At 35.0% G+C, this 26975-nt stretch overlaps 1 protein-coding gene across 2 annotated transcripts; it reads left to right on the top strand.

Moving 5' to 3' along the window:
• Nucleotides 1–1012: 1012 nt before the first annotated feature.
• Nucleotides 1013–26975, top strand: gata1b (GATA binding protein 1b). 2 transcript variants are annotated; one of them, XM_021478544.3, is made up of 7 exons: nucleotides 1013–1071; nucleotides 5256–5424; nucleotides 12790–13008; nucleotides 13574–13957; nucleotides 17329–17474; nucleotides 19675–19800; nucleotides 24430–26975. In XM_021478544.3, the coding sequence occupies exons 2-7, from the start codon at nucleotides 5415–5417 to the stop codon at nucleotides 24694–24696; spliced, it is 1152 nt and encodes a 383-aa protein (XP_021334219.2). In that variant the 5' UTR covers nucleotides 1013–1071; nucleotides 5256–5414; the 3' UTR covers nucleotides 24697–26975. The 2 variants fall into 2 exon arrangements, with proteins under 2 accessions (XP_021334219.2, XP_073766161.1); XM_073910060.1 differs by lacking the exons at nucleotides 1013–1071; nucleotides 24430–26975 and adding an exon at nucleotides 22288–22399.

The raw sequence follows: 26975 nt of genomic DNA, 5'->3' as shown, positions 1-26975 counted from the left end.
ACATTTGAGGGTGATTAAATGCTGAGTAATTTTTTATTTTTAGGTGGACTATCCCTTTACCTTTGTGTAACCCTGTTAATTTACCACAGTCTCATTATTTCTCCTTCTCAATTTACCTTATCATGTTGTTGAAAAGCTGTGGACAAATCAAAGTTTTCTTACTATTTACTCTCTAGTGGATTTAGGACACTTTTATTTTTATTTTGTTGAAAACAAAATAAATTATTTTGGAAAATGTTAGAAACCTGTAACTTTTGACTTACATAATGGGGAAAAAAATACTATGGAGGCCACATGTTTTTTTCATTCGGGACATTTTTTTTTTCTTTTTTCTTTTTTAAAGTATTAATTTACCCTCAAATGTCCAAACCTTTATAAACTTATTTCCTCGTTTAAACACAAAAAAAGATATTATAAAAAATGCTGAAAACCGATAACCATTGACTTCCACAGTATTTGTTTTAGCACTCAAAACTGTGAATGATGAGTAAATGATGAAAAAATTTTCAGCTTTGGGTTAACTATCCGTTCACTGTGGACAGATAAATCATCGTTCTGTTGTATTTCAGTCCGTTGTACTTTACATTTTTAGCTAAAACACTCTCTAACACCCCGTGCCATTCCCTACTCTAATTTCCCTTCAAACTGAATGAATAGAAGGAAAGAAAACGGTACGCTTTGATTAACAAATGACTTCCACGGTCCTGCTCTGTGCATGTGGTCAGGCTCTGTGTGTTTGGAATGATCGCTGCACTTGTCTCTATTTGCATTACTGCAATCAGCTCAACTGTCCTCTTACGTTACATATTAAGCTGCGCTTTGCATCTTTTATTGGCTCCACTTTCCCTTTTGTTCCGTCAGTGCTTTTGCTTTTATCAAGATTTTTTTTTAGATGGTTGAATTCATAGTTTATAGTAAGTTAAGGGATGTTTACTTACACTTATGTTTTTCTATGTGTATTTAAAAATCAACAACCAATGCGTCAATAAGCCTGAATGTTGTTTGAATTTCAGGATTCTTCAAAATAACTTCTTTTGGGTCTGGCAGATAAAGGAAAATCACACAGTGGAGGTGAGTAAATAATAATGACAGAATTATTAGCATTGGTTATTTTCTATGTTAGAATGTTTATTTATTTATTTGAGCAAAGAATATTTAATTTGCATTATTGTTTATAGTAATATGCATTTTTTGCATGAATTTATAAAAGAGACCATTTTGTATTTCTACCAAAATATTATATTTTCAGGCAAATTTAGGATAAAAATGATTTATGAAAATTTTACATTTTATACTTTACGACTATACTTCATATTATTCATTTTTCCCCATTTGTTGTTAAAGTACAATAACTTACTGTTGAAGTCAGAATTATTAGCCCCCCCCTGAATTACCCCCCCCCCCCCGTTTATTTTCCCCCAATTTCTGTTTAAAGGAAAGAAGATTTTGTCTACACATTTCTAAACATAATAGTTTTATTAACTCATTTCTAATAACTGATTTATTTTATCTTTGTCAAGATGACAGTAAATAATATTTGACTAGATATTTTTCAAGACACTTCTATACAGCTTAAAGTGACATTTAAATGCTTAACTTGGTTAATTAGGTTAACTAGGCAGGTTAGGGCAATTAGGCAAGTTATTGTATAACAATAGTTTGTTCTGTAGACTATTGAAAAAATATATATAGCTTAAAGGGGCTAATAATTTTGACCCTAAAATGGCATTTAAAAAATACAAAACTTTATTCTAGCCGAAATAAAACAAATAAGACTTTATTCTTCAGAAGAAAAAAATATTATCAGACATTCTGTGCAAATGTCCTTGCTCTGTAAAACATCATTTGAGAAATATTTAAAAAAAAGAAAAAAAATTTAAAGGAGGGCTAATAATTCTGACTTCAACTGTATTTCTAATGTATTATTTTTCTATATTATATTATTATTTAAAAATAATATGTGTGGGCAGTGGGTAGCACAATTGACTCACAGCAAGAAGGTCACTGGGTGGAGTCACGGCTGCGTCAGTTGGCATTTCTGTGTGGAGTTTGCATGTTCTCCCCGTGTTGGCATGTGTTTTTTTCCGGGTGCTCCGATTTCCCCCACAGTCCAAAGACATGCAGTATAGCTGAACTGAATATAGCTGTAGCTGTAGCTGTAGCTGTATTTCATGTGTGTGACTGTAAGAGTGTATGGGTGTTTCCCGGTGTTGGTTTGTGGCTGGAAGGGCATCCGCTGCATAAAACATATGCTGGATAAGTTGGCGGTTCCTTTCGCTGTGGCGACCCCTGATTAATAAAGGGACTAAGCTAAAAAGAAAATGAAGATAAATGCAAACACACACACTCTCGGTTAAAAGTTTGCTGTAAGTTTTTTTATGTTTGTTTTTTAAAGAAAATGATTCTGTTCATCAAGGCGACATCTATTAAATGTTAAAAAATTTTTTAAATATTTATTCAAATTGTAAATAACTGCTTATTGTATGTAGTTTCAAATGAAATGATTACTCCAGTCATTATTGATTTTATTACTAATACTATTAATGATAATAAGATTATTAATAATAATATAGAATATTATTGTGATTTCTGAAGGATCGTTTGACTGAAGGCTGGACTTATAAAGATGAAGTCATCTATAGAATCACTGAAATAAATTCATTAATTTCTTTTCAGCTTAGTCTCTTTATTAATTTGGGGTCGCCACGGCAGAATGAACCGCCAACTTCCAGCCGCAACCCAACACCGGGAAACACTCCATACACTTTAGTTTACCCAGTTTACCTACAGCGCATGTCTTTGGACTTTGGGGGAACCGGAGCACCCGGAGGAAAACATGCAAACTCCACACAGAAACGCCAACTGACCAGCTGGGGCTCAAAGAAGCGACCATCTTGCTGTGAGGCGATCCACTGAGCCACCATGATGCTTACTGGAGTAAATAATTAAGTTGTATTTTTATATATATATATATATATATATATATATATATATATATATATATATATATATATATATATATATATATATAGGTCATAATAATTCTGATTTATTCATTTTATTAATATTAATTTAATAATAATTATTATATATTTTAAAACTAATAGATCTGTTTAGTTAAATGACATTATTTGATCTGTATTTATTCATTCATTTTCCTTTGGCTTAGTCCCTTTATCCATCAGGGGTCGCCACAGTTGAATGAACCGCCAAATTATCCAGCTTATGTTTTCTGCAGCGGATGCCCTTCCAGCTGCAACCCAGTACTGGGAAACACCAATACACACTCTTTCACACATACTCATACACTATGGCCAATTTAGTTTATCCAATATACCGCATGTGTTTGGACTGTGGGGGAAACCGGAGCACCCGGAAGAAACCCACGCCAACACGGAAAGAACATGCAAATTCCACACAGAAATGCCAACTAACCCAGCCGAGGCTTGAACCAGCGACCTTTTTTTCTGAGCCATCGTGCTGCCCGACCTGTATTTAGATTTTTTATTTTCACCAGTTTTAAACATTAAAAATTACATTTTATGTCAAAACAAAAAAACGTGATGTCTTATCTTTACCTTGTGCAGATATACGACTTGAGAATGAACTCAAATATACAGTGCTCAGTATATATGAATAAGACACTCACGAATTACTTGTTTATATTAATATTTTCTATAGGAAGCTATACAATATTATATTTGTGCATATACATAAGATTAGTCAATACTGAAGCCAAATCTGGAGCTTATCTAACAAAAAACCTTAAGATAATCGTCCATAAACTAGTACACACAAATGTATATGTTATGGGAAAAATATTAAATAAAAAATATTCAAAAAAAGCTAAATTAAAGAGAAACAGAACATTTATAAAATTTTGTTGAATTTGTTGAAATATTCAATATTTAGCATAAATTTCAATGTATTTTCTTTCTATTTCTTTTTTTTTTCCTTTATTTTTTATGCCAAGAACAAGTTACATTATTTATACAGAAAATTGACGTTTTATATACATTTTATACATATAAAACCCACTTTAACAACCCCTAAATACACTGCCTAAAGAACGATAAAAATAAATAAATAAATAAATAAATAAAAATGAAAGGAAAAGTAATTATAAAAAAAAATAATAATGAATTTTTAAAAAATGTAAAAAAAGTGCTGTCAAATCTTTTTTTTTTCAAAATAAAAATAAAGAATAAAAATAAATAAATAAAATAATTATAAATACATATAGAAATAGAGTGACAACAGTAATAGGTGATTCAATGAGGGATAAGGCTGTGCTATCTTACAATGGTAAGTTAACATAGAAGAAGCTTGAGATTCTGAACAGAGAAAGAAAGGACAAAGAAAAAAGATTCCAGTTACATTACAGACAGTCACATTATTCCCCAGGAAGTACACTTATAGCAGAGAAATATGTTAATAATGGTTGCCATACATATGAGAATTTGCTAGAGCCTCTAATTGAATATTTAATTTTTTCCAAGTGTAAATATAACATCAGATCTTGAAGCCAGTGTGATGCTTTAGGTGGATTTAAAGATTTCCAGTGCAGTAAAATTTGTCTGCGAGCCAGCAAAGATGCAAAGGCTATTATGTTTTGTTGTCTTTGAGTCAGACTCAGTTCGTCAGGTGGAATCCCAAACAAAGCAAATTCTGCACATGGCCTAAGCTGTACTTCACACACTTTAGACAATGTATTAAATATAGTTGACCAGTAAGGATTAAGCTTAGGGCACGTCCAAAACATATGAGACAGGTCTGCTACGCCTGTGTGACATCTTATACAGGTCTTGTCAAAAGTAGAGTTAAAAGAGGCTATCCGAGATCTGCTTAGATGTATTCGGTGTAACACTTTAAATTGTATTAAATTTAGGCGAGCAAAAGAAGTGCTACCGTTCACCCTACTTAGGGCATTTCTTTCTATTTCTAAAGATGTTATGTGACTAAAATAATATTTTAATAAATATATCTGTTTAATAAATCTGTTTTGTTTAAATGCACCAAAATACATGTCCTATATTCACTGAGAAATGGATAAAAATATTAATTTTCAAAATGGGGTGTACTCATTTATGTGTAGCAATACATTTGAATACACTCTCTTCCTCATAGGACCCCGTGTCTTTGTGTTTTAGTAGAGTAGTTCGGTCTTGCTGTTTTTTTTCCTCCTTGTTGGTTTTGCATGTTAATTTGCAATGCAGACTTTTATTATATTTTCAAATGATGTGGAATATTTCCAGACGTGCTGCACATTAGTGAAGTGGAGGTCTCTCTGCGGCTCCGCCCATCATCTCCACATGTCCAACCTCAATCTGCCTCAATGCCAGAGCTGCAGTCATAAAGTTGTAGCCCAGCGTTGACTCTTCTTCATAAGACACCTGTCCTGCAGAACCTGTCACATGAGCTCAGGTATGACTGATTTTCATCTGCTAACAATCACGTCTACATCACCTTATCTGCGGCTCAATTAGCAAACCAAACAATGCAAGCGATGCTTATCGTGTTTGTAGAGTCGTCTGCTTCTGCATTTCTTTCTGTTAGATGACTGATTGTCGCTGGGGTTGTGTTATGCACTTCAGAGCAGTCACACTTCTTTAAATCTGTTTATTTAAGTTGTTTGTAGATAGGGATTTGTTAGAATCTGATTTTAAATGTAAATGTTGTGCTGTGTACATAGTCAATGTGGTTGTGTTCTTGGTTAGAACAGGTAAGTGAGTGTAAAGCTGAAAACTTGAGACCGTTTTGTTGCTCTAAGAAATATTTTAACTCGGGTTGCCAAAGATATTTATAATTTACATTTATAAAATTACATTTTGTCTAGGCAAGGCAAGTTCATAATATAGCATATTTCATATTAAATGGTCCTTTAAAATACTAAACGTAAAAAAAAAATTAAGAAAAGTAAAAGAAATTCAGGATTCCCACAGTTCTTGAAAGTGCTTCAAAGTACTTGAATTTCAGAAATATGGATTTTTAGGGCTGGAAAGTGCTTAAAAACAAACACAGTGCTAGAATTAAATTTAATATATATATATATATATATATATATATATATATATATATATATATATATATATATATATATATATATATATATATATATGTTTTTTTTTTTTTTCAACAATTGTACTCAATTGTTAAAAACAGAACAAAAAGAGAAAAATTCTTAAATTAAAAATCTTTAACTTAAATCTTGAACAATAACACTGACAAATAATGCACATTTTAATAATATTTCAGAAACCGCTTTTGTTTATCACCAGTATTGAATTCAACTAATTTTATTAACCTGTTAGCCAGCACTTAATTTTGAGGATTTACACTTACCTTACTTTAAGTCAGTGGTGCCCAAACTCGGTCCTGGAGGGCCGGTGTCCTGCAAAATTCATTTCCAACCCCAATCAGACACACCTGAGCTACCTAATCGAGCTCTTACTAGGCTTTCTAGAAACATCCATTCAGGTGTGTTGAGGCAAGTTGGAGCTAAATACTGCAGGACACCGGCCCTCCAGGACTGAGTTTGGACAATCCTGCTTTAAATAGTAACAGTTCTAGACTTCAGTGAGCTATAAGCACAAATTATGAAGTCAATGTGGTTGTGTTCTTGGTTGGAACAGGTAAGTGAGTGTAAAGCTGAAAATTGAGACCGTTTTGTTGCTCTAAGAAATATTTTAACTCGGGTTGCTAAAGATGTTTGTAATTTGCATTTTGTCTAGGCAAGGCAAGTTCATAATATAGCATATTTCATATTAAATGGTCATTTAAAATACTAAACGTAAAAAAAATTAAGAAAAGTAAAAGAATTCAGGATTCCCACAGTTCTTGAAAGTGCTTCAAAGTACTTGAATTTCAGAAATAGGGGTAAAACAAACAGTGATAGAATTAAATTTGAAATATATAAATATAATTTTTTTTACAACAATTGTACTCAATTGTTAAAAACAGAACAGAAAGAGAAAAATTCTTAAATTAAAAATCTTGAACTTAAATCTTGTACAAAACACTGACAAATAATGCACATTTTAATAATATTTCAGAAACCGCTTTTGTTTATCACCAGTATTGAATTCAACTAATTTTATTAACCTGTTAGCCAGCACTTAATTTTGAGGATTTACACTTACCTTACTTTAAGTCAGTGGTGCCCAAACCCGGTCCTGGAGGGCCGGTGTCCTGCAAACTTTATTTCCAACCCCAATCAGACACACCTGGGCTAGCTAATCGAGCTCTTACTAGGCTTTCTAGAAACATCCATTCAGGTGTGTTGAGGCAAGTTGGAGCTAAATACTGCAGGACACCGGCCCTCCAGGACCGAGTTTGGACACCCCTGCTTTAAATAGTAACAGTTCTAGACTTCAGTGAGCTATAAGCACAAATTATTAATAATAATATTGAATATAATATTGAATATTAGAGTGATTTCTGAAGGATCGTGTGACTGAAGCCTGGAGTAATGAAGATGAAGTCATCTATAAAATCACTGGAATAAATTCATTCATTTCTTTTCGGCTTAGTCTGAACCGCCAACTTATCCAGCACGTTTTACGCAGCAGATGCCCTTCCAACTGCAACCCAACACCTGGAAACACTCCATACATTTTAGTTTACCCAATTCACCTACAGCAGGGGTTCCCAAACTTTTCAGGCTGCGACCCCCAAAATGACAATGCCAGTGACTCGCGACCCCCAATATCCTCTGAGGTGGTTATAAATACAGAAACCTTGCATGCAATGGCGCACACACACACCAATGGACCCTAGTCTATTCTTCTTTTAATTTTTTTAATGTATGAGAGCTGTAAATGGGCCACAAAGTTTAACCAGGTGTTATGAAATCTGCTGCATCTGACACTGTGTCTTTAATACAATGTAATTACCCCAGGGGATGCAATCCAATAAAAGTAGTAACTATAAGCTACTATAGTAACTATATATGGTATATACGAATATTTTTTCTCTTCAGTAGGTAATGGATAAAATATGGTAATTCTTATGGTTTAATAAAAATAATTAGATTTTTGGAAACCACCAGGCGACCCCCCTTCATTGTCCCGCGACCCCTCGGGGGTCCCGACCCCCACTTTGAGAACCATTGACCTACAGCACATGTCTTTGGACTGTGGGTGAACCGGAGCACCCGGAGGAAACCCACTCCAACATGTGGAGAACATGCAAACTCCACACAGAACTGCCAACTGACCCAGCCGGGGCTCGAACCAGCGACCTTCTTGCTGTGATGCGACAGTGCTAACCACTGAGCCACCATGACACCAAAAAAAAACGAACAATTATAAAACCATAAAGGTAAATAGTGTGTTCATGGGACAATTTGTGTAGGCAAGGCCAGTTCATTTATATAACACACTTCATATAAAATGGTCATTTAAAATACTAAAGGTAAAAAAAAAGAGTAAGGCAAGTAAAAGAAATCAAATGAAAACAAAAAATGTGAATAAAACTAATAATAAAAATAATTTTAAAAGATTAAAATGTGTTAAACTATTTTAACAAGATAAAGGTAAATAGTGTGATCAGTTTCACATAGCACAGTGTTTATTCAGGAAGCATTCATTCATTTTCCTTTAGCTTAGTTCCTTTATTCATGAGGGGTTGCTTCAGAGGAAAAACCGCCAACTTATCCCTATGTTTTACATGGCGGATGCCCTTCCAGCTGCAACCCAGTTCTGGGAAACACCCATACATACTCCTCAGCCAATTTAGTTTATTCAATTCACCTATAGCGCATGTCTTTGGGGGAAATTGCACCTGGAGGAAACCCATACCAACACGTGGAGAACATGCAAACTCCTCACAGAGATGCCAACTGGCCCAGCTGGAACTTGAAGCAGCAACCTTCTTGCTGTGAGGCAACAGTGCTACCACTGAACCACCGTGTCGCCCTACTCTGACATTCATTCATTCATTTTCTTCTCAGCTTAGTCCCTTTATTAATCCAGGGTCGCCACAGTGGAATGAACCGCCAACTTATCCAGCAAGTTTTTACGCAGCGGATGCCCTTCCAGCCGCAACCCATCTCTGGGAACTACTCTGACATTTTTAACATAAATATTAAGCCTAAGTGAAATATTAAGTACAGCTAAAGTATGAATTACAGCTGTATTTAAAATCAATGGTGCTTTTAAAAGACCTTGAATCTGCTGTTCACGAAGGAACACTGGAAATCAAATAAAAATTAAAATGTGAATAAAACTAAGAATAAAATTATATAAAAACTGATTAAAATGTGTTAAATAATCATTAAAAGATAAAGGTAAATAGTGTAATGAGTTTTACATCGCAGAGTGCTTATTCAGCAAATAAATAAGAGAAAATGATTGTAATTTTGATTATTCTTTCATATAATCAGGTTAACATTTCTTGTTTTCATTAATACAAATAATCTGGAAAGCAATTCAAAATAAGAAAATCTGAAATTGCCAATATGATAATATCGAGGGATTTACTCTTCAGTGTTTGATCTAAATCTAAAAGCTCCAATATAAATAAACATGATTTAAATTTAATTAAATACCAAATATGCCACATTTCAATAATCAGACTCCATATATTGACAAAAATAACTTTCTATGCATTTTATATGCATATAATTTTTACATAAATAAAAATATACACAAACATTTTCCTAACATGTAAGACCTGAAAACATGAAATATATATGTACATATATTACTGCAACGCATTGTATCTCGACTGCAGCTGGTCCAGAACTTAGCTGCCAGGCTTTTAACAGGCACAAAAAAGGAGAGCACATCACACCTGTACTGGTTTCCCCATATACTGGCAACCAATCCAGTTTAGTTTTCAATACAAAGTACTGTTATATGTTTATAAAGCCCTCCACGGCCTGGCCCCTGAGTATATTTCTGACCTAATTAATACACAGAGATCTCTTCGCTTTAAGGATTAAATCTATTTGCAAGTTGCACAATCACGCTTGAAATGTTGTGATGATAGAGCTTTTTCAGTAGCAGCTCCAAGACTGTAAACAATCTTCCACTCTCCTTAAGAGCATCTCTAACTTTTGAGTGTTTTCTGAGGTCACTGAAAACACACTTCTTTTGCTTGGCTTCTAATCATGTGTTGTGGGTTTATGTACTTTGGTTCCTTGTATGTTTGCATGCATTATATGTTTTTTTTATATGGCACTTTGGTACCCAAAGGACACAGAACACAATTTGTATTTGCAGTTTCCCCCAATGCGTTTGTAAAGGTCGTTTCTGCTTTCACTCACCCCAAAAATGCTCTGTTTGCACGATTTCATTAATTTCATTGTATCCTAATACTTTAGAAATACTATTTTAAGCCTCCTCTGGTGTTTATTATTTTAAGAAAATATCTAAAATGTTTTTTTCAGAGAGGCCTTTGCAAAAGGAAAGTTATAAATGACTTAAAACGGTTTATTTTATGTATTGTATGCACCTACATTGTTCTAGCTTTTGTTTGTTTTTTATTAGTTTATTTATTTAATGTGATTTTATTACATCCGATATTTGTAATTCTTTAAATTATTTCAATATAGCTTAGGCAATTTTATCAAGATATGACACTATTGTTTTGAGCCTACAAAAGTGGACACATCATTTGTAAAGTTTTATGTCTTACTGTTGTATTCATATTTTGTATTCTCTCCAAAATAAATACATAAAGAAAGAAGCCGCTCGCGGCATCAACAGAGCTGTCAAGCGAGCGCTCTTTTGCCCGGCCTCACACACACACACACACACACACACACACACACACACACACACATGCATCTAAACGCGCATGTATCATGCACAAACACACCTTTTAAACTTGACAAAAACTGTCAACAACCTTTACTGGCTACTGTGTCTTTAATATGGTGTAAAGATTATTTTAATGCGTAATTGAAACATAAGGAGGATGCAGCAAAGAATGTCACTTAAAAATTAAAACTTTATTATTTTATGCATCAGCCTTACATTTAAAAGGGAAACATAAGGGCGATCATAAGCAAAAAGACCCCTATCCTATAAGGTGATTTGTGGAATAGCCTATCTTACACTGACCAGCTATATGTTTTTTATCCCTTGTTTATTTATTTGTTTGGCGCATGTACTCATGTGCGATCGGAAAACTAGTGTAATGACAGCATGCCATCTTTACCAGACTCGGGCAAAGTCCGCCTCTTCTTTCACTCCGCCCTAAAGTAGGGCTGGAGTGGGACTCCTTTTCAGCCCTGGAGTTTCAAGCCTTCGACCGGCCGACCTCCGTTCAAGACTGACTATAATAAAATAACGTCATTTCCAATTCAGTTTCTAATGACACTATCACGTCTTTTTCAAGGACACAGCTGCTTTAGAACTTCAAATGTTTTTCATAAATATGAGAACATTAAAGGGTAGCTAAATCTACAACACTATTCTTTAAAACATCACAATGTCCTTTCCTGCAATATTGTCCTTTATGCAAAATTTTTTATAAACATCCAGTCCTTTGTAACTGTGGTCACACAAAAAATAAAAATAAAATGTGTACACTTACATAAGTAACCTAAATAGTCTTAACACTAAAAATGAAAAAAAAAAAAAAAACTACTCAAATGAGATTTGAACTCGGGTCAGTGGCGTCGTTATGCAACATGCTGACCACTGGCCACAATGGCGCTGTTATGCGTTTGGAATATAGAATAAAAACGTATTATTTGCACTGTTATCTGCAAGATACTTAACCACAGTATTACTTTCTATTGATGGCTTAATCTTTTTCTCCGCTTTTTAGATTTCTGATCAAGTTATGTCAGATTTATTAATGTAGTGAATCATCTGATTTTACGGATCCCCCTCCTCAACCACCCTCCTCCCCCTTCAGCTGTTCACTTCGCTTTTATTTTCGCGACTCCCCAACCATCTTCACTTTCGTCCGCAACAACCAATACATATGCTCAGGGGGCTGCGAGAAAATAAATAAAAAGAGCAGAGGTGCGGGAAAAAAATGAATAAAAATAGTGAGGCAATGGTCAAATAAATGAAAGGAGTGCGACTGCTGAAAGTGCAAGCAGCTAGGGAGACCGGCCCAACCAGCCCACCAGGAATCCTCCCGTTCCTCCCGATTAGCCATTCCGGGCCTGCCACGAAGCCCCAGCTGGCCCTCTGTCACCCAAGGTGTTCGGCCTGGCCCCGAGAAAGCCCTGCTTTGGCCTGATCAGACCCCGGCCTTGGCTCGCTCACTTTAGACACGATAGTGGAATCGTGACTACTGTGGTTGGTTAAAAGTGCTCTAGAAATAAGTTGGGTTGAGTTACATGCAGTTGAAATCAGAATTATTAACCCTCCTATTAAATTAATTATTTTATATATTTTTCCTAATTTCTGTTTAAAGGAGAGAAGTAAATAATATTTTACTAGATGTTTATCAAGATACTAGTATTAAGCTTAAAGTGCAGTTTAAAAGCTAGGTTAATTACGCAAGTTAGTGTAATTAAGCAAATCACAGTAGCAGTGGTTTGTTCTGTGGACAATCTGAAAACATACAACTTAAGGGGGCTGATAATATTGACCTTTAAATAGTAAAAAATAAAACTTAAATCTATTTTTATTCCAGCCGAAATAAATCAAATAAGACTTTCACTAGAAAAAAGAATATCTGTGAAAAATGTCTTGCTCCATTAAATACCGCTTAAGAAATATTTGAAAAAGGAAAAGGGGCTAATCATTTTACCCTCAACTGTGTATGTATTTGTGTGTAATAATACTCAATATTCATTCCATAGTTCATTTTCTTGTGATGCAGTACAGAAGGGCTTTCTGACAGACATGGAGAGCTCTGTTGATCAGGTTCGCTGGGGGTCTTCAGAAGTGATGCCCACCTACACGTCTGACTCTAGTTTCCTGCTCCACGGTGAGGAGGCGTCAATATTCCCCTGCACAGATGCAGATCACAGCGGCCTGCCATCTCTATTCAGCAGCCCTGTCCACAGCCGGCCGACTGCAGCCTTCCAGCACAGCCCAGGTCAGTCACACACACACTCGTCCAGCTATCCTTATGGGGACTTTCCATAGACCTAATGATTTTCATACTGTATGTTCTATCCCCCTACCCCTAAACCCGTTGTTGCTAGAAGGGATACAGCTGTGGATGGAAGTTCATTAATTCATTAATTTTCCTTCGGCTTAGTTCCTTATTTATTAGGGGTCGCCACAGCGGAATGAACCGCCAACTATTCCAGCATATGTTTAGTGGATGCTCTTCCAGCCGCAACCCAGTACTAGGGAACACCCATATACTCTTGCATTCACACACATACTACGGCCAATTTAGTTTATCCAATTCACCTATAGCGCATGCCTTTGGATTGTGGGGGAAACCAGAGCACCCAGATTTTATTGAGTTAATGTGAACTAACAATGAATAACTGTATTTTTATTAACTAATACTTTAATAAATGCATTGTTTATTGTTTGTTCTCGTTAGTAAATGCATAAACTAACATTAACTAATGCAACCTTATTGTAAAGTGTTACTGAACTTTTAATATCCCTGATTTCACTTCCTTTCTCCTCTCCTTCTCCCTCAGTGTATCCCATTTACTCGTCTCCATTCCTGGGAAATCTGTCCTGGCTGGAAGGTTCAAGCGGCTCCTCTCTAACCAACTATTTCCCATCATCCCCATCATCCTGGCACAGCAGTGCGTTTTCCAAAGCGTCCTCATCCTCCTTCAGCAGCTCTTCTGCCCGGCCGGAGCAGAAGGAGAGCGTGAAAGGAGAGCGCTCAAGTCCTCCTGGAGGTGGACTGTTTCCTCTAAATTCATCGCTGAGCGGTGTGTATCCGCATTCACACTCCACAAAAACACACTACAGCCCCTATGGAGGACACACGCAAGATTACAGCAGCTCGCTTCTCTACGCACCCGCAACCTTCACACCCAAACTCTGCAGCAAGATGAACTTCTCCCCTTTAGGTGAGGAGATGGTGGATTTGGTGGATAATGAGGTTACACTATTCATTCATGGTGTCATACATGAACTACAGCATGATTAAAGTGCATAATGTTTTGCAAGTTATTTTTTAAGATTCTAGTAAGCAGTTTAAATTAAATTTAAAGTGTTAATTAAGTTAAATAGGCAGGTCAGGTTAATTTGCAGTTACAAGGCAAGTAAAAATAAAAAGACAGAATATAAAAACATAAGAATAAGGCAAGAGAAACGTCTGTAAAAATGTAAAAAAAATTAGCGGTAGAACGAACTATTAAAATAATTTTAAAAAGCCAAAGGTACATTTTCATTTACATTTAGTCATTTAGCAGACACTTGATGAGGACACACCTATAAGAGTGCAGTTTTATAGAATAGCCATAAAGGTAATGTTAATAAACTTTTTTCTTTCGAGTGCCTTGGACATATAATTTTGCTGTTTATCTTAACATTAAATAATTCAATTCAATTCAGCTTTATTTGTATAGCGCTTTTACAATGTAGATTGTGTCAAAGCAGCTTCACATAAATGGTCATAGTAACTGGAACAGTGTGGTTCAGTAACTGGAACAGTGTGGTTCAGGTTTTAGTGTTTAAGTTCAGTTCAGTTCAGTTTAGCTCAGTTCAGTGTGATTTAATCATTACTGAGAGTTCAAACACTGAAGAGCAAATTCATCAATGCGTAGCTCTACCAATCCTGAACCATGCGAGGCAGTGGCGACAGCGGAGAGGGAAAAAAAAACTTCACCTGATGGGAGTGAAGAAAAAAAACCTTGAGAGAACCAGACTCAGTTGGGCGCGACCATTTTAATTTCTCCGCTGGCTGAGCTTCATTTGCCGTGGTTTATGCTGGAAGATGGCCTCAATGAAGACTCGTCTGTCCCTGGAGCGTCGCTGGAATCAGACACATGTTCTCCACTCCCCACGACCATCAGCGCAGCAGCAGCTCAGGATATGGCCTGGTCCCGGATTTGGAATCCTTGGGATCATTACGTCGCTGGTCTTGGATCCAATCAGTGACTCCGCCTAATCTGAGGACCTCGGGATGAGTATCCCCAGGTGAAAATAGAGAATAAAGAGATTAATTAGCGTAGCTGCTGTTCATAGTGTATAAGCAAGATGCAGAAGCCAGTGTGGAACCCGCTAGGTGATGCATTGAGTGTATGCTTTACTAAACAGATAGGTCTTTAATCTAGTTTTGAACTGGGAGAGTGTGTCTGAGCCTCGGACGTTATCAGGAAGGCTATTCCAGAGTGTAGGAGCCATGAAAGAGAAGGCTCGACCTCCTTTACTTGATTTTGCTATTTCAGGTAATTACCCCTGAAGCACTTTTTTTTTATTTTAAAACATTTTTATAGTTCATTAAAAAAATTCTGTTAATTTGCTAAATTACTTTTATATAGTAAAAAAAAAATTATATATGAATTGGTCACAGTGTCATACACATACACAATACAAAAACACACTACGAGAACAAATGTGATATTAATATACAATTATAAATGTGACTTTAACAACATAAGATAAAAACATAAACCCTAATGTACATAACAGATAAGACAAAAACAGAGAAACGTCTATTTAATTCTAATAGCCTTAAATGTGGGAAACGATTCTGGAAATTTAAGTTTATGATATTATTATTTTTTGCTTCAACACATCTATTTTTCTAAAATTACATGAAATTTTCCATTAGATCTCCTGCAGTTTTCACAGTATAGATTAAGAAACCCTACAGCTTTTTTTCCTGTTGCATTTTTATAGTCAAACCTGTGTGCAATCTTTAAAATGAATGTGATTCTTTGATTTTACATTTCAGGTCTTTCAAATCAGCTGATTGATTTCTAAAATATTTAAATCCATCTTTGAGCTTTATGATTAGAAACCTTATACAATTGAAGTCAGAGTTTTTTGCCCTCCTGTGAATCTTTTTCTTTATTTTTCAAATATTTCCCAAGTGATGTTTAAAGAGCAAGGATTTTTCACAGTTTTTCCTATAATATTTTTTCTTTGTCTTATTTGTTTTATTTCAGCTGGAATAAAAGCGGTTTTTAATTTTTTTAAATCCATTTTAGTGTCAATATTATTAACTTCCTTAAGCAATATTTATTTGATCGTCTACATAACAAACTATCTACATATATGACTTGCCTAATTATCTTAACCTTTCTAATAAACCTAGTTAAGCCTTTTTTATTAACAATAACCAGCATGTACAGTTTTCTAATACAACAAAATCACTTTACATGTATTAACAAGAATAGAATAAATGAAAAAAAAAGAAAAAAAAAGAAATTAAATAAAAAAAAACACAGAAGAGAGGAAACATAATTATCAAATTACATACAAATATATTACACACATTTTTCCAATTTTATTTATTAACAAGTTATTAAATGCACTTTTACTACAGGAAATGCATATGTACAAACATTTTTATGCAAAAAAAAAATGTTAAAGGAGGAGCATATATTAACTGTTTTAATAGCTTTTCAATTTTTTGACTTGGTAACATCTTTTATATACATTTGAATCTCTTGTTCTAGCATCATGAAGAGAGGTTTGCTTTTGGCAAACTTAGATTTATGTATGTGAAATTTACATAATAATATAATAAAGTCTATGATAAAACCAGCATCTTTTAAAGAGTGATCTTTAACATAATGACTCAAAATCACATGTTTATAAGATAAGGAAAATGATTTTAAAATATTATGAGCAATAAAAGCTTCACCGTAATCCAAACATGTCAAGTACATTGGCAAGACCAAAATAAATGTGAAATAGTTTCATTAAAGCTTTCACCAAAGCTATATTCTTACTCAATATCAATTTTAAATTTTCGTAGAAATATTTTTGTTGGATAAACTCTATGAAGTAATGTAAATCATATTTCTTTAGCCTTATTTGTAAAAAAAAAAAGTTGAGGTGACGACCATAATTGAGTCCAGTTTACATCATTAAAGATATTGTTCCAGTAAAAAACGACATGCGGTATAGACATATTTTTCTTTTAATAAAAATTTCTTTTTATTAAAGATCTAATTTTGTGATTATAAGGCTTAAATCTCGACAAACCTAGTGAAGCCTTTAAATTTAAGCTAAATGCTAGTGTCTTAAAATGATCTAGTAAAATATTATGTACTGTCATCGTGACAAAGATAAAAGAAATGAGTTATTAAACTGTTATGTTTAGAATTGTGTTAAAGTTTTTCTCTCCGTTTTTGGTTAAAAATATACAGGGGGACTAATAAATCAGGAGGGCTAATAATTCTGACTTCAATTGTATGTAACAGCACAATTGTATAGTTCTGATGATTTTGGATAACGATAATTCAAACATTTTTTGTGGTGTCAGATGCACGTGAGTGTGTGAACTGTGGGGCCACTGCCACCCCTCTGTGGCGGCGTGATGGAACAGGCCACTACCTCTGCAATGCCTGCGGACTGTACCATAAGATGAACGGACAGAACAGACCCCTCATCCGACCCAAAAAGAGACCGGTACACCTTACAGATACTCACTTCTCTCATACTCTTGCAATTGAAAGTAAATGTCTTCTATGTAAACACAATATAATTTTACAATATTATTTATTCCACTAATTCAATGCTAAGTTTTCAGCATCATTACTCCAGTCTTCAATCTCGCATGATCATGATGATTCTAATGTGTTAATATGCATTTTCACAATAACTTTTTATTTGAATTATAAGTTTATAAATGTTTTTATTAACACTTTTTATTAGTTTATTGCATCCTTGCTGAACAATAGTAGTCATACTTTATGTTATGGTACAATTCTCGATATCAACAAACCATTAAAGGTCTCATGAAATTAAAATAACGTTTTTTAGAAGTTAGTATCGTTTGTTTTTAGGAAATCTATAAGCTAGTGTGCACCAAAACAGTGACAAGTTCACTTTTAGGAGAAATAAAGCTGATATAAACATGTAAAGTTTGTAGTTTGTCACTTCCCCCTAAATGGATCAGCGGTTTATTTACATCACATTATACTTCAGTTTCTCATCAAATCTTGACCAATGAAATGCTCTCTAGTATCCGAGATGCCCCGCCCCCTTTAAGATGCATGTAATTTGTTTTTCATTTGATGCGCTTGAGCTCAAGCATTCTCACTGGCAGAGCTGTGAGAAAAACAAAACGTTATTGGCTGTTTATTTTTAAAGGGGAGGAGCTACTCTATGTCCTGCCCTCTCTTCATGTTTCAGTTGAGATTGTGTCAAGCATCAAATAAAAATGTCCGTTTCAAAGCACTTAACGCCACATTTAACCAAGATTTTGCCTTAATAAAGTTCTAATGTGCTGGTGATTAATAGTTAGTGGTTGGGTTTATGCTTTGGGTAGGATTAGGGAAATATAATAAGATCATGCAGAATATGCACTTTATAATTACTTATAAACAGCCAATATCTTAATAATAGGCAGGTGTAGTTAATAGTAAGCAGTAGTCCTTAAACTAAAGTGTTACATACATGTTGAAAATGGAAATAAGTGTGTTCAGAAAGAACTGGGAAAAGTGGTTGATGTACAAGGAAAATAGAGACATCCCCAACTAAGTAAGCTGTAATTGTCACAGGAATGGTAACATCACCTGTTTGTCGTTGTTGTTATACATGCTAAATGTAACTTTATTTACTAGATATTTTTATTTTTTGCATTATTGTATGCACTGAGATGAATAAACACTCACCGGCCACTTTATTAGGTTCATTTACTAGTACCGGGTTGGACCCCCTCTTGCCTTCAGAACTGCCTTATTCCTATGTGGCATAGTAAAGGTATTGGAAATATTCCTCAGAGAATTTGGTTCATATTGACATGATAGCATCACGCAGTTGCTGCAGTTTGTCGGCTGCACATCCATGATGCAAATCTCTCATTCCACCACATCCCAAAGGGCTCTATTGGATTGAGGCTGGTGACTGTGGAGGCCATTTGAGTACAGTAAACTCATTGTCATGTTCAAGAAACCAGTCTGAGATGATTTGCGCTTTATGACATGGCGCATTATCCTTCAGGAAGTAGCCATCAGAAGTATGGTACACTGTGGTCATAAAGGGATGGACATGGTCAGCAACAATACTCAGGTTGGCTGTGGTGTTGACACCATGCTCAATTGGTACTAATGAGCCCAAAGTGTGCAAAGAAAATAACCCTTACACCATAACACCATCACCACCAGCCTGAACCGTTGATACAAGGCGGGATGGATCCATGCTTTTACGCTGTTGACGCCAAATTCTGACCATACCATTTGAATGTTGAAGCCGAAATCGAGACTCATCATTTCCAATTTTGGTGAGCCTGTGTAAATTTTAGCCTCAGTTTCCTGTTTCCTACAGGCGTACCTAATAATGTGGTCAGTGAGTATATGTATATATGTATGGTTGTGTGTTTGTGTATGTGTGTGTGTGTGTGTGTGTGTATGTATATATATTAATCGCGAAAACAGGCGCACTTCCGCATTTTAGAATAAGGTCAATATATATGATATGAAGGTATAATGTATCTATTATAGTGGAGTAGAGTATATAATTTAAATCTGACATGCATATGTACAATATATTTTTTTTTATTGCTGTAATTTGCATTGTTAAAATTGTATACAAAATTATAAAACAAAAACAACAAAACTATAGTGTTACTGTAAAATCATATTTTTTTTTAATCTGTTTTCTGCAGGTGGTCAGTAAGCGAATAGGAACTCAGTGTGCGAACTGTCAGACCAGTACAACCACACTGTGGAGACGTAACTCCAGCGGGGAGCCTGTCTGCAATGCTTGCGGACTCTACTTCAAGCTTCACAATGTGAGCAACTGCACTGTTTCATTTGATTATTGTGCTTTACAATTCCATCGCCTTATTGGCTAATCAAGTAAAAGCTAAGGTCTATCATTTTAATGTAAAAAGTTCTCCAATTTATCCTCATAACTGAAACTAAACTTTTTGCTCTGTGAATATATAGTGTGTATGAATCTAGGTGTACTACTTTCACCATACTGACATTATAATGCAACCGGAGTCACTTAAAGGGATACTTCACCCAAAAATGGGATAGTAAAAGGTATAGTTCAGCCTAGAATGAAAATTCTGCTATCATTAACTCATTATTCACTCATTATTCAACCTATTTGAGTTTCTTTTTTCTGTTGAACACAAAATAAGTTATTTTGAAAATGTTGGAAACCTGTAACCATTCACTTCCATAGTAGAAAAAAAAACTAATTCTATGAAAGTCAATAGTTACAGGTTTTAAAAATTTTTCAAAATATATTTTTTGAACAGAAGATCAATAATTCACTTGTCACAAAGCTGTATGAGTTTTTTTTTTGTTGAACACAAAATAACATATTTTGAAAAATGCTGAAAACCTGTAACCATTGACTTCCATAGTATTTGTTTTTTCTACTATAGAAGTCAATGGTTACACGTTTCTAACATTTTCAAAATAACTTATTTTGTGTTCAACAGAAAAAAAAGAAAAATGTTTGTGAAAAGTAAAGGATTGGTAAGTGATGGCAGATTTTTGATTTTTGGGTGAACTATACTTTTAAAGGGGATAGTTCACCCAAAAATCTAAATTTCCTCACCATTTATTCAACCTCATAAGTTTCTTTCTTCTGTAGAACACCAAGCAAGATATTCTGAAGAAGGTTGAAAAACAAAACAGCCAATGGCATCCATAGCAAGAACAAAAATTTTTTACGGATATCAATGGCTGTTGATTTCCAACATTCTTTGAAATATCTTCTTTTGTGTTCTTCAGAAGAAAGAAACTGTATGCAACAAATGGATTGTGAGTAAATTATGGCAGAATAACAAATTTATTATTATATTAAAATGTCCATCATGTGCACACTTCAGAATCTCACCCACAAAGCTTTGCTTTTTTCCGAATTCACAGTTCTTTGGTCACATACTCTTTTTGCATATTACACGATTGGGAATTACGCAGCTTTGCATGCAGTGCTTGAACTCCATCACAAATGCCATTGGCAGAAACTACACATGAGTTTTTGTTTCCAGGTTGAACACTAAAACAGACTTATACAGAATTCAGAAACCCTTGTTATTAGTGAAAGCGGTCGCCATGCAAACTGCACCAAGCAAATTATTGCACATAACACACAGTTGAAGATCAAATTATTAGCCCTCCAGGGAGATTTTTGTTCTTTTATTTAAATCTTTTATTCTTTCTTTTTTCTTTCTTTCTTTAAATCTTTTCAGAGTGATGTTTATCAGAGCAATGAAATTTTCACAGTATTTCCTATTATATGTTTTCCTCTGGAGAAAGTCTTATTCCTTTTAGTTTTCGCTGGAATATCTATATTTTAAATGTAAAATATGCTTAGGTCATAAATATTAGCCACATGATTCCCCCCTGATCAGCTACAAAACAAATCAATATTGTCCAATTATTTGCCTAATTAACCTAGTAAGCCTTTATATTGCACTTTGAGCTAAATACTAGTATCTTAAAAAATAACTAGTAAAATATTATGTACTGTTATCATGGCAAATACAAAATTAATTATTCATTCATTCATTCATTCATTCATTCATTCATTCACTCTCATTCGACTTAGTCTCTTAATTCATCAGGGGTTGCCACAGTGCATTGAATTGCCAACTTATCTGGTATATTTTTTACACAGCGGATGCCCTTCCAGCTGCAACCCAGTACTGGGAAACATCCATAAACATTCATTCACACACTGCGTCCTATTTAGTTTGTTCAATTCACATATACCTCATGTCATTGGGCTGTGGGGGAAACCGGAGCACCTGGAGGAAATCCACGCCAACACGGGGAGAACATGCAAACTATACACAGAAATGCCAACTGGTCCAGCCGGGACTCAAACCAGTGACCTTCTTGCTGTGATGCCACTGTGTCTCCCCCAAAATACATTAATGAGTTATTACAACTATTATGTTTAAAAAGATATCCGAAATATCTCTGTTAAAGAGCCCTTGGAAAATGAACAAAAAAAAGTTGAAGGTTTATAGGTTTTAGAAATTATCTTGAAAATTACTAGCATGTTCTTCAGCAAAAAACAAATGATAAGAGACTCTTGGCAGATAAACATCACATACTTTACATTTTCTTGGCAGAACACTCTTGTTTGTGTTGCAGTTGCGCCATTACTTGATTTGCATAACAACAAAATGTGAATCAGCTGCAAAGACAACAATAAAACATTCAATACAATTCCACTTTTCAGGCCATTTCAACATAAAAAATTCTGACTTTCTCAACAGCATGAGGTCATTTTTTTCCCCCAACCGTTTTAGGCTGGTTTGTACAGAGACCCGGAAGGGACGTGATGGTGGGGTAAAAAGTGGGTGGAAAAAAAAACTGAGTGTGAGAAAAAAAAATCATATCATTATGTATTTTCCCATATTTCTCGTGTATTTTAATCTTCAAAGCACTTTGAAATGAATATAAAAATGTCTGCATTCCTTTTCTTTCCATTAAAGCTGAGCGTCGATCATCGCCCTTCATATGCAACCTCTGAATCAGCCAATGCATGTTTAGTTTTTTTTTTTTTTTGTTTAGTTTATTTGTTTACAGGGTCAATGCACATTAATAAACATTACTGTAAAATGTGCCAGAATTAGCCAAGAATGGCTGTTTTTCATCTGTAGACCCTTTGCAGAATGTTAAAAAGCCTAATAGAAGCACAGCATTAAACATTAAATACACTTTCATATATTAAATACAGTTAAAAAAGTAAAAAAAAAAAACCCAAAACAGACTGATGGCAGCAGAAGAGGACAAAAAGCCAAAGACAACAGTACAAATGTGTCAATAATACATTACTAATGCTGACAATGCTGATTTGCTAATAACCAATTTTTAACATGAGATTGAAAAGAATGAAAAGTGAGAAATGTATATGGACGTGCTCCGTATGATCAACTTATCCCTGCAAATCTATTTTTACAGATTCAGCAGATCTCTGGGTCTGGCAATTTTTTTTAACAAGAGGCTAATGGTCTAATCCAACTCAATGATCAATGCCAAGCTAAAATTGCTCCTACCAGACTCAGAGTTCGGCTAAATGGATTAAAAAATAGTAAAACTCAAATTTTTAACTCTAAGGGAGTTGTAAAATTAGCCTATTTTCAAAAAAGTAAAAAAAAAAAGTTAAAGTAAATTAAAGTAAATTACAGTCACAATTATTCACCCTCCTGTGAATTTTCTTTTCTTTTCATTTCAAATATTTCCCAAATGATGTTTAACACAGCAAGGAATTTTCACAGTATTTCCTATATGTTTTTTTCTTCTGGAGAAAGTCTTACTTGTTACATTTTGGCAAGAATAAAAGCAACTTTTAATTTATTATACATTTTTTTTAAACCACTTTAAAGTCAATATTATTAGTGTCAGGGTATGGGGGTGGATGGAGAGGAGGCGAGGACCCAAATGCAGCAAATGAAGGATTTATTAAGAAATAAAACAAAAACAAAACTCAAATCTCCCCATGTGGGAAAAACACGACATCATACTACACACTCAACTAGACTTGATCTGGATCTTGGCATGACAGACTACTTTAAACCACTGTTGTAGAACAGATATCAACTGACCTCATACAACAGAGAACGCGATGCTGACAGAACAACACAATCACGAGTACAAGAGTGCGCTCGTCAGAGGCTAACAGAGCCCGCGCGGCCGCATCAAGCGGGAGTGCGCACGCTCTGCGCACACCCACGACGGCGCGTGCTCACACAGAGACACACACAATAACAGTAACAGGACAAAACAGGGCTAGTGTCCGGATTCCACCTCCAAAACAAGAATTCACAAGACCAGAGTGGCAGAACCCTGACAATTAGCCTCTTACGCTGTTTTTTATTTGATTGTCTATAGATCAAACCATCATTATAAAACGATTTGCCTAATTACCCTAACTTGCCTGATTAAGCCTTTAAATGTCACTTTAGCTGAATACCAGTATCTTAAAAATGATCTAGTAAAATATTATGTACTGTTTTCTAGTGATGGGTTGCAGCTAGAAGGGCATTCGCTGCGTAAAACATATGCTGGATAAGTTGGTGGTTCATTCCACTGTGGCGACCCTAGATTAATAAAGGGACTAAGCCAAAAAGAAAATGAATGAATTAATATTATTTACTGTCACAGTGGCAAGGATAAAATAAATCAGTTATTAGAGATGAGTTACTAAAACTATTATGTGTAGAAATGTGAAGTTGGGGGAAAAATTTACAGGTGGGCTAATAATTTAGGAGATCTAATAATTCTGACTTCAACCGTACAATCAATTACCAAGCAGCTCTGTCTTTAAAAATGCATCAGTCATGTAAAAAACAATTACTCAATAGAGAAAATGTTCACTTCTGGAAGCGACTAGAAGCTTTTTTAGCACTCTTGAAGTTTTGTCTGACAGTTTCAGTGGATTTCTTCAGGTGAACCGACCGCTGGCTATGAAGAAGGAAGGCATTCAGACGCGCAACCGCAAAGTGTCCAGCAAGAATAGGAAAGGGAAGAAGTTCAGCACCATGGAGGAGAATCTGTATTGTGATTTTCCCAAGACTCCTGCGTGTGATCAGCATTTTGACATGTATTCTCAGAGTCCAGCAGCTTTGGGGGTTTACAGTCATTCTGGGCAATCCACTGCCTATCTGCCTTACCCATACCACTCCTCACCGGCTGTCCTGCCCAGCACTGTGTGACTGAAACTGACCAGAGACCAGGGGCCTCATGTACGAAGACTTGCGTGGAAATCTTACTAAAACATTGCGTACGCACAAAGCTGTAAATGTGCGTACGCAGAAAAAAATTCAGATGTATGAAACACTGCGTACGCCGAATCTCACGCATATTCTTTTGTACATCTGAATGAACGTGAAACTGAGCGCAACATGCACGAGCACAAAACCCCTCCCTGCCTCCTCCCCCGTATGAATATGCTAATGACTATGCTAATGGAAAAACCCAACGAAAAAGCAATGTCAAAAGCAAGCAAAAAGAGTGTGAATTGGAGGTGCTGCTTTCGGAGGTAGACCGGAGAAAAGCGGTGTTATTTGCAAGTTTGTTCTCCGGAATTAACAACAAAAGAAAAAAATAGAGTGGGAGAGTTTAGCTGATACGGTTAACACAGTTGGGTCTGAACATCGCACTGAGTGCATTTAAAAAAGAAATAGTGTGGTTTATAACTGAAAAATGTTGCAGTACCCTTAGCAGTCTCAGTGGCGCACCTCATAAAAAGCATGTGATCATATACTGACATGTTCGAGCATAAACTCGGCTCGAATCCAGCGTCTAATAAATTCTTTCTTTTTTTCCCCGCTACATATCAGATTTTGCCCACTATTTATCAAGAGAAAGACAAGTAGGAATCATCAATAAGTTTGTGCATCATATTTTATATGCACATTTATTGAATGGAAATGTTTCTGATTCACGCATGCAAATTCATCTTCAGATAGTGTCTTTATAGCAATGTGCGTGCAGTAGATAGCTCAGATTACATTGGGAAAACAGGCGACTGCTGCAAATTGTGCTTTAATGTTTAGCTGCTCAACTGTATGGTATGGAAATCTTACATACCTACTATATGAACCCGTCTCATACAGCTGCCATTGCAAGGCTCAGACACTTTGTAGAGAGGAATTTAACACAACTGCCTCTAGGAGTCGCCAATGGAAATAAAACAGACACGCACAAAAAATGTGCGTACGCCTGCCAGAAAGCTGCCGTGAACCTGCGCAAATTCCCACGTTCAGTTCATTGTTAGTAAATCCAAACGTGAGCGATTCTGAGCGTGAAACTTGGCGTACGCAAAGTTTTTGTGCGTACGCAGCGTTGATACATGAGGCCCCAGGAGTTTGTGGAAGACACTTAATGCAGTGACATTCAGACTTACAGCAATGGAAACATAAAAACTGGAAAAAGTGATTAGCTACAGTTGAAGTCAAAATTATTAGCCCCCCTGTTTATTATTTTTCCCATAATAATAATAATAATATTGACCTTAAAAAAAAATAAATAAAAAAAAAAACTATTTTTAGTAAAAAAAAAGACTTTCTCCAAAGGTAAAACTAATATAGGAAATACTGTGAGAAATTTCCTGCTCTGTTAAACATTGTTCGGGAATTATTTGACAGAAAAAATAAGTCACAGAAGGGTTAATAATTTTGACTTCAACTGTACTTTACTTTAAAAAAAGTAAGTAAACGCTCCAGTTTTTGTAATTAGGCTAAATTTAAAGCTCCCTCAGAATTAAAAGGTTGATTTAAAAAAAATTTTTTGTATCCATGGAACTATCTTTGTGTCTAGTGTGAGCACTTTTAGCTTAGCTTAGCATAGATTATTGAATTGAATTAGACCATTAGCATTTTGCTCAAAAAAATCAAAACAAATTTGCTTCTGCTTGGTAAAACTCTAAGAGAGTTATAAAATTAGTCTATTTCCTAAACAATGGAGTGTTCCTTTAAAAGTGATGTTTAGTTAACTTTTTAATTATGCGCATATTTTATTTACCTCATTTTAAGGCAACAGGGTTACTCACTTTTTTAAGTAAAGTCATGTTTACACCAATTCAAAATTCCATTGAAATGATTTTGCTTTGCTTTTTAAGAAGTTGAATTTTATTACTTTTTGCATCCATTCAGCTAATCTTTGTGTCTGGTGTGAGCACTTTTAGCTTAGCTTAGCATAGGTCATTGAATTGGATTAGACCATTAGCGTCTTCTCAACAAAAATAAAAAAAGAGTTGCATCTGCTTGGTAAAACTCAACTTTTTAAATCTAAGGGTGTTGGAAAATTAGCATATTTGCTAAAAAAGGGAGTGTTCCTTTAAAAGTCACATATTTAGTTTACTTTTTAATTATGCACATATTTTATTTACCTAAATTTAAGGCAACAGGTTTACTCACTTAAAAAAAAAAAAAATGTTGCTTCTGCTTGGTAAAACTTGGTTTAACTTAGTAGTAGTTTTAAAATTAGCCTA

The sequence above is a fragment of the Danio rerio genome, chromosome 8 (genome assembly GCF_049306965.1).
Source record: "Danio rerio strain Tuebingen ecotype United States chromosome 8, GRCz12tu, whole genome shotgun sequence".
Lineage (NCBI taxonomy): Eukaryota > Metazoa > Chordata > Actinopteri > Cypriniformes > Danionidae > Danio > Danio rerio.
The sequence above is the reverse complement of the archived record's forward strand: the minus strand, read 5'-3'. Positions and strand labels throughout refer to the sequence as shown.

What these genes read in the sequence shown, in the direction of transcription:
- gata1b (XM_021478544.3), top strand. An exon ending in GATGAACTTCTCCCCTTTAG is followed by an intron (nt 13,958 to 17,328) that starts GTGAGGAGATGG and finishes TTGTGGTGTCAG; the next exon opens with ATGCACGTGAGTGTGTGAAC. An exon ending in TCCGACCCAAAAAGAGACCG is followed by an intron (nt 17,475 to 19,674) that starts GTACACCTTACA and finishes TGTTTTCTGCAG; the next exon opens with GTGGTCAGTAAGCGAATAGG.